This window comes from Otolemur garnettii, unplaced genomic scaffold, assembly GCF_000181295.1.
Source record: "Otolemur garnettii isolate 467f Iridium unplaced genomic scaffold, OtoGar3 scaffold00001, whole genome shotgun sequence".
Lineage (NCBI taxonomy): Eukaryota > Metazoa > Chordata > Mammalia > Primates > Galagidae > Otolemur > Otolemur garnettii.
Genome location: NW_003852396.1, coordinates 60,935,651 through 60,943,804, shown reverse-complemented (window position 1 = coordinate 60,943,804; position 8,154 = coordinate 60,935,651). Strand labels below are relative to the sequence as shown.

At 36.4% G+C, this 8,154-nt stretch overlaps 1 protein-coding gene across 1 annotated transcript in view; it reads right to left on the bottom strand.

Moving 5' to 3' along the window:
• Positions 1 to 8,154, bottom strand: part of CAPRIN1 (cell cycle associated protein 1) — a 47,411-nt gene that overhangs the window by 23,680 nt on the left and 15,577 nt on the right. Inside the window, exons 3-6 of the mRNA XM_003781222.3 lie at positions 6,741 to 6,803; positions 6,542 to 6,628; positions 1,364 to 1,602; positions 1,192 to 1,274 (exon numbers count right to left, since the gene is read on the bottom strand). Coding sequence (XP_003781270.1) covers positions 1,192 to 1,274; positions 1,364 to 1,602; positions 6,542 to 6,628; positions 6,741 to 6,803 — 472 coding nt within the window. The remainder of the gene's footprint in view (positions 1 to 1,191; positions 1,275 to 1,363; positions 1,603 to 6,541; positions 6,629 to 6,740; positions 6,804 to 8,154) is intronic.

Below are 8,154 nucleotides of genomic sequence, written 5' to 3'. Positions count from 1 at the left end.
AGTAGCTTAAAGGTTTAATACCCTTGTTACTCTTCAACAATGCTCATGAAAATTTAAAATGTGATAAGGCTTGAGCTAAAACTGCTTTTTTAAGTTAATAAGTTTATACATATTGGTAGCAGAATTAAAAGCAAGAAGTTTTTTGTTTTGTTTTGTTTTTTGAGACAGAGTCTCACTATGTCGCCCTTGGGCTGTGGCGTCACAGGGTATAGAACCTCAAACTCTTGGGCTTACAAGATTCTCTTGCCTCAGCCTCCCAAGTAGCTGGGACTATTAGTGCCCGCCACAACACCCCGCTATTTTTTTGAAAGCAAGAAGCTAAAAATTGTTTTTGTAAAGAAATACAGACTACAATAAAAGTTAACAATGAGACTGATTTCATGAAAAGAAGTAACAGGACTGACCTAATGTATGATATGTCCATTTCCTTAAAGCAAATATACTCTAAATTTTGCCAACTAAACCTCACACAGTTTTGCCTAGTAAAGCTTACAATCTCATTCAATTTATTATCAACCAATAGCTAAAAATAAGGTATAAATATACAGATACTTTTACTTTATTATGTTCAAAAATCTACTTCCCAAATTCAACCTTGTAAATAGTAAAGACTGGAACCTGTTCTATGATTTACTGCAGGGTTAAAAACTAAAATTCCTTATTTACTCAGAGAATGAAACTTAATTGTCCTTTTAAAAAAATACACATAGTTGCATATTCATGCATTAAAAGCTCACATATAAGAAAACTGGTGGAGGAATCAGCATTTTTAGAATACAGAAAAAATTAAGGTACTCAAACAGGAAGTTTGAGAAAAAAATAAGTGACCGTGAGTGTAAGGTATAAAGATACAATACATATTAGTCACAAAACTTCAGCCATAAGGGAAAAACAGTTCCTAGCTACTATCTAGTGTTTACCTGTCCACCTTAAGCACAGCTAACTTATACATAAAACCATTTAAGTCAGGACTACCATCTGTACAGATTTTTGGTTATTTGTTGCTATTTTGATTTACACACAACATGAACAAGCACATACACACAATAAGATACAAAAAGGAAATATAGCAAAAAGTAGAGGAATGTTATTTGCTTCTAAATTTTCTTCCAATAAATATTACTTTTAAATAGGAAAAACTAACTCTTAAAGAGTCTTTGTTCCACAATTAAAATTATCAGTGATACTCACAAGTGGTTCCGCACACAGATTTTTCCTTCCCTTCCAGCAAGTCCCACAGGTGAATGGAGGCATGTTCATATTGCTCATTCAACCTTATAATAATTAAACAGCTGATTAATTACCTTTCAGTTGTCAACTTAAAGCAATATTTAGAAGTTCCCATTATCAAAGACTACTATACCTCAAGCTCATGTCCCGTTCAGGATCTACTAACTTATAGAATTCATCCAACAAGGACAATTCCTCTTCAGATAATATTGGCACTCCATTCAAACCTTGTTTCAGGTCAGTTCGTACTTCATCATCTCCCAATTTGTCCAAAACATACTGCAGTTCAAGCACAGTTTTTAAACGTTTCTGTTCGGCTTCTTCTCTCATAAGCTGTTCCCGACGTGCTGTCTTCTTTATTGTCTTTTGAATCTGCAAAATATAAATATAAAATGAGTTCTATAGAACTTAGTTTATTCCATTCCAGGTCCAGCATAAATAAAACATATTTCAGTCAATGAGTGAGATGTGACCCTGATACACAAAATAATTATTCTCAATTTACAAATATAATTTATAACATAATCTGTTTTAAGCACTTGTTACAAATTCAGAACAGATCTTTCCCTGAAATGTATTATACTACTGAAATGTTACTGATGAAACAATGTATTTGGGATTTGCTTCTAAATTATCTGGAGGACACAGGGAGCAAGGCAATAGTATGTAAAATCTGACTGTCCATGATATAACTGTAGAAAGCTGGGTATAGATCAATACAGAGGTTCATTATAATCTTTTCTTTAGTTGTACAATTATTTTTGAAATTTTCCTTAATAATCAGTATAAAAATTAGAAATTATTGAGAAATTTTAAGAATTTAGGAATGAAAATTTTCCATACCAAAAATTATAAAAATTAGAATTAAAAGCCCTGGCCAACTAAAAAAGAAACTCAACCACAACAACAAAAAAGCTTAAAAATATTATCCATATCTATCTCCTCTATGGAAAAATACGTTCCCAAGTACCCACTACTGACTCACAGGAGATGTCAAAACCCACTAACACCCTCTTCTCCCAAACAATCCACTGCTTGTTTTTTTTCAGAAAAGCACGCCAACATACTAAAAACAGTGACTAGAACAAATTTGTTTTTATGAATGAGATGCTGGCTAAGAAAAAGAAAGTAGCAGTAAAAGAGCTAAGTATGAATGCACTTTTCCCACTATATTCTTTTTTCTTCACTAGAAAGCGTGAAGGGAGAGCATCAGCCAAACTCAAATACTTCCTTCCTTCCCTCTAATGTCTAGCCAACAGCCTGGGGAGAGAGAAAGGTCAGTCTTTCAAGAGGCATGGCAGGGTTTTCTCTCTCTCTTTTTTTTTTTTTAAAGGTAAGAGGGTAGAGTTCCATGGCATCATCATAGCCCATAGCAACCTCCAACTCTTGGGCTCAAGCAATCCTCTTGCCTCAGTTTTTCTATTTTTAGTAGAGATGGGGTCTCAAGTCTTGTTCAGGCTGGTCTCAAACTTGTGAGCTCAAGTAATCCACCCACCTCATCCTCCCAGGATGCTAGGATTACAGGTGTGAGCCATTGCACGCTGTTTTCATGATCTATAATGTGGCAGTATTTTCATTCTCACCTTTCTCACTGATGAACTCAGTGAAAACCAAAATAGGGGCATAAGAAACCTCTAAAGGGAGATTTGAGGAAGGAGACTTGGAAAGAATGATGAAGGTTACAGTAACAAGACAAATCCATAACAATAGCAGAGTGGGTAGTAGAATACATGATATCTTAACAATAAATGATGAATGAAAAGTATTCGTAAGTGAAAGATGACAAGCTTTTCAATCTTGAGGAGACACAGTTTAAGGGTAGAGCGGTCTTTACAGGTAGCTGAGCTAGAGGCAGGAAACGTATATATAAGGAGTGGGAATGAGAAAGGAAGTCAAGAAAGCAAAAGAAATAAGATTAAATAGAGAAAGCTATTCTGGATGAATTTAGCAGTTTGAAAGGGAAGAGGTGAAGACAAGAAAAGCTGGAGCTAAAGTAAAGAAGTTCCTGAATGCAAACAGAAAAGTATGTAGTAATTATGAAAAATATACCACAGGATCAGAGTTAAGTAAAAGAAAAATATACCAGAGGATCAGAGTTAAGTAAAAGAACTGCCAATGAAGTTAAAACTCAAAGAAAATTCCTAAAAACAGTGTTACAACTGAAGCAAAGGAGAGAAGCATTTTATTTTACACAGTACCAGTAGTTTCAGAAATAGATGTTATGTTAAATTGTATAGCAATCCTGTTTCTTCAACGCAGTTAAGAAAAAGAAATTGGGCAGGTTTTGGCTCTGCACCCGTAGCACAGTGGTTACAGCACCAGCTACATATACTGGGGCAGGAGGGTTCGAATCTGGCCTGGGCCTGCTCAACAGTAACTACTACAACAACAACAAAATAGCTGGGCATTATGGTGGGCACCTGTAATCCCAGCTACCTGAGAGGCTGAGGCAAGAGAATCACTGAAGCCCAAGAGTTTGGGTTGAGCTGTGAGCTATGACGCCACAGAACTCTACCAAGGGTAACAGAGTGAAACTCTGTCTCAAAAAAAAAAAAAAAAGAAAGAAAGAAAAGAAAAAGAAACTGGGCAAGTTTTAATGAAGCTAAGTAGAGCAAATCCTTACCTAGGTGCTATGTTCTGAATGTGTCCCCTAAAATTCATATGTTGGAAACTTAATCACCCCAATACAACAGTGCTGGGAGGTGGGCCCTTTTGAGAAGTTAGAGCAGAGCTCTCCTGAATGGATTAATAATGCTACATGAGAAGGGATTGGAGGTTTTGCTTTCTTGCCCTTAAGCCTTCCACCACATCAGGACTAGAAGGCTAGATGCCAGTGCCTTGATCTTAGACATGCCAGCTTCAGAACCATGAAAAATAAATTTCTATTCTTTATTAATCACCCATTATCAGGTATTCTCTTACAGCAGCATAAAAATGAATAAGACACTGGATGTAAATCAAATTACATTTTCTTTTTTCAGGCTGATCCTTCTTCAACCAGATGAAATAAGAAATGATAGCTACATGCCTGAAATATGCTATGCATAAAATCTTGCTCTTAACACAACCCTTGAGATAAGTACAATTATTATCACATTTTACAGATTAGAGAGCTGACACAGTATGATGGCCTTTCCTCCTCATTCCCCTTCTACTGGTTCTAATTCTCTGGAAAAACCGTAAGTAATACAGAAACAGAAATCAACTCATCCAAGAAGTCAGTATTCAAACCAAGTAGTCTGCCTCCAGAATCAGATCTCTTAATGGCTGTACTACACTGTCTCTCATCAGTAAGTAATTACTTTTCATTTCAGCCAATCAGAGACAACTTTATGTAGTCACAAGTCATTTAACAATGGGTATACATTCTGAGAAATGCAGTTAGATAATTTTGTCTTTCTGCAAACATCATGAGGGTGTGCCTTTACAAACCTAGGCAGTATAGCCTAATACACACTTAAACTGTATGATATAATCTACACTCCCTAGGCTACAGATCTGCACAGCATGTCACTGTACTGAATAGTACAAGCAACTGTAACATGATGGTATTTGTGTATCTAAATATCTAAAATATCTAAATATCTAAATATCTAAAATAGTGTATCTACTATCTAAAATAGAAAAGGTTCAGTAAAAATACAGTATTATCATCTTATGAGACCACTGTCACATATGCAATACAATTTTCTAAGTTTAGTCCTCTCCATGTAAGGAGACATTTATTCAGAAGACTTAATTTTCTGGTTTCAACAAATTACTTGATGCTGTTTGTATTCGATTTTTGTCCTATTCACAAAGCTTTTGTCACATCAAAAGGTGCTTGGAAATAACCCCCCATTTTACTGGCTCAAGAGTTTATATAAGAGCAATGTATCCACCTGCGATATTGCTTTACGATCCCTAAAGGTGAGAATAATTATCAATTATATAAGTTAACCTTTTTATGTTTCAACAGTTAATGGAATTGTGAGATAAGTCTTTAGACATAAAGGAATATATGGAAAATAAATGTCTACCATATAATATATACCTTCACAGGTAATTTTTTTAACCAATGACAACTTTAACGTTACATAACTACTTTACATGTTTATCATAACTCAAACTCAGTCTTTTTTTTTTTTTCTAGTTTGGCTGGGCCGGGTTCAAACATTCCACCTTCGGTATATGAGGCCAACACCCTACTCACTGAGCCACAGGCGCCACCCCCATATACGGGAGGTGGTGGGTTCAAAACCCGGCCCCAGCCAAAAACTGCAAAAAAATTTTTAAAAGACATCTTTCAGGCCGAGTGTATTGGCTCATGCCTATAGTCCTAGCCCTTTGAGAGGTCAAAGCAGGTGGATCGCCTGATCTCAGGAGTTCAAGACGAGTCTGAACAAGAGAGAGACACCATCTCTACTAAAAACTTAACTGGGCTCGGCGCCTATAGCTCAACCGGCTAAGGCGCCAGCCACGTACACCTAAGGTGGTGGGTTCGAATCCCCAGCCCGGACCCGCCAAACAACAATGATGGCTGCAACCAAAAAATAGCCGGGCGTTGTGGCGGGCGCCTGTGGCCCCAGCTACTTGGGAGGCGGAGGCAGGAGACTCACTTGAGCCCAGGAGTTGGAGGTTGCTGTGAGCTGTAATGCCACGGCACTCTACCCAGGGGGACAGCTTGAGGCTCTGTCTCAAAAAAAAAAAAAAACTTAACTGGGTGTTATAGTCCCAGCTACTTGGAAGGCTGAGGCAAGAGAATTACTTAAGCCCAAGAATTTGAGTTGGCTGGGAGCTAGGCTGACACCAAGGCACTTTAAGAATGAAGACGCTATCTCCCCCCAGCCCCCCCAAAAAAAAACAACACCTTTCAGGTATCACATTGAACTTTATAGAATTGAAAGGTATCTTAGATATAACTGGATCCAATCATATCACTATGCAGTGGATTTAGCAATGGTAATGGAAGGAGTAAGGCTTAAAATTATCTGCTAAACCTATTTTTAATTTTTCATAAACAAGTTATTTTTTTAGGGCTGGCACGGTGGCTCATGCTTATAATCCTAGCACTCTGGAAGGCTGAGGTGGGTAGATCACCTGAGCTCACAGGTTCGGGACCAGCCTTAGCAAGAGACTCGATCTCTAAAAAAATAGCCAGGCATCGTGGCAGGCACCTGTACTCCCATCTACTTGGGAGACTGAGGCAAGTGTGTCACTTAAGCTTAAGAGTTAAAGGTTGCTGTGAGCTATGATGAAAAAGCACTCTACTGAGGGTGACAAAATGAAACTATGTCTCAAAAAAAAAAAAAAAATGTTATTTCTTACTTACATCTTGACTTAATGCCATGAAACTCCTCTGTAGTTCTTTTGCAAACTCCAAGTTATTTGTGACTTCCTGGTACTTAGACACAGCATCCTAAAATGACAAAGACAGACCCCAACTTTACCAGAAACACAAAGAACCACAAAATTAATGTTCTTACTTAAAATAGCATAAAATCTTTAATAAAAAAAAGTAACATCTTTACCAGCTGATCTTGATTAAGCCTTTCCCCTTTGTTCATTCGTTCTTGATAATCATCGAGCTTGCCCTGTATTAAAAGAAAAAAATAATTACATTCCATATTGAAGGTATATAGAAGCTTAACCATGTTAAAACAGCAAAACCCATACAATTCTCTACATTTGTCACAAATTTTTCCTTACATATACTTAAGATATATTTCGGCTTATATATGTATGTATAAAACTTTTTTAGATATACTCTAGCCATTGCTGAATAATTTCAAATACTATAAACCCATGATATTAACAACACTGCTTATTCTTTAGATTACTCGAAAGTAGATATGCATCAGATGGGCCAAACACATGGTTCCTATCCATTAGGGTGAGGCCCACAGTTTGGTTTAAAAGCCTGCTTACACCCAAGAAAGCATATCAGACATTTATAAAGTTCTAAATTTCTATGACTCCCTCTGGACTGGTCAAAGAATTTGTGTGAATGGGTGACATCAAAAATGTGTATTTTTCCTAAATAAACTCATGGGCATACTATCTTTGATGTACTTCATCCATTTATCCTGAACAAGATAGCTACCACAACATCTATGGGCCATATACTGGTCAACAGCTTAGCTCTGTTAATACAAGGGTAAGTACAGAAAACTAACTTCTGGATTAAGATCATCATTTATTGCCAAGATGAAAACTTTGGAGGTTTTCTAAGCTACTATTAGGTAATGTAACAGAGTTAAGAATAATAATTATTATTAAAAGGGTTAAAGTAAGTAGAAATCTAAATTAAAGGATTAATTTAACATAATCACAATAAATTATGAAAATACATAGTTCCTTATGCCTTAGCAATAAAAAAACTAAGAAACAAAATACAAAGTAGTTGTACTAAAATACAAACCAGTTTACTTTTACCATTTACCATTGCTTTCAATGGTAATAAAGGTTTTTTTAGGTCTAATGATCCATTTCTTTGCACCAAAAGAAACATGGCAACTTACATAACGATTCTACCCTAAATTTGAAAGCCTAATTCTTTAGTTATAATGGAGGTAAATAAAACCAAGATCATTGTTAAAACATTAAATAAAGGCTAATAAAAGTATCCCACAAGCTGTAAGCCTCCAACTAAACTCATATAAAAACACAAGTCTACTGGTAGAAAAAAATCAAGTTTTTATGCTGATCAGGCAGGCCTAACCCCAAGTACAAGAGATATGCTCAACCACCTCTAATGCTCTAAGAATCAACAGATAGTTCATTCTCTTTTAAGAGGATAGGCTATCATTCTTTTAAGAAAATAACTTTGGGCGGCGCCTGTGGCTCAAAGGAGTAAGGCGCCGGCCTCATATGCTGGAGGTGGTGGGTTCAATCCCAGCCAAAAACTGCAAAAACTGCAAAAACTGCAAAAAAAAAAAAAAAAAA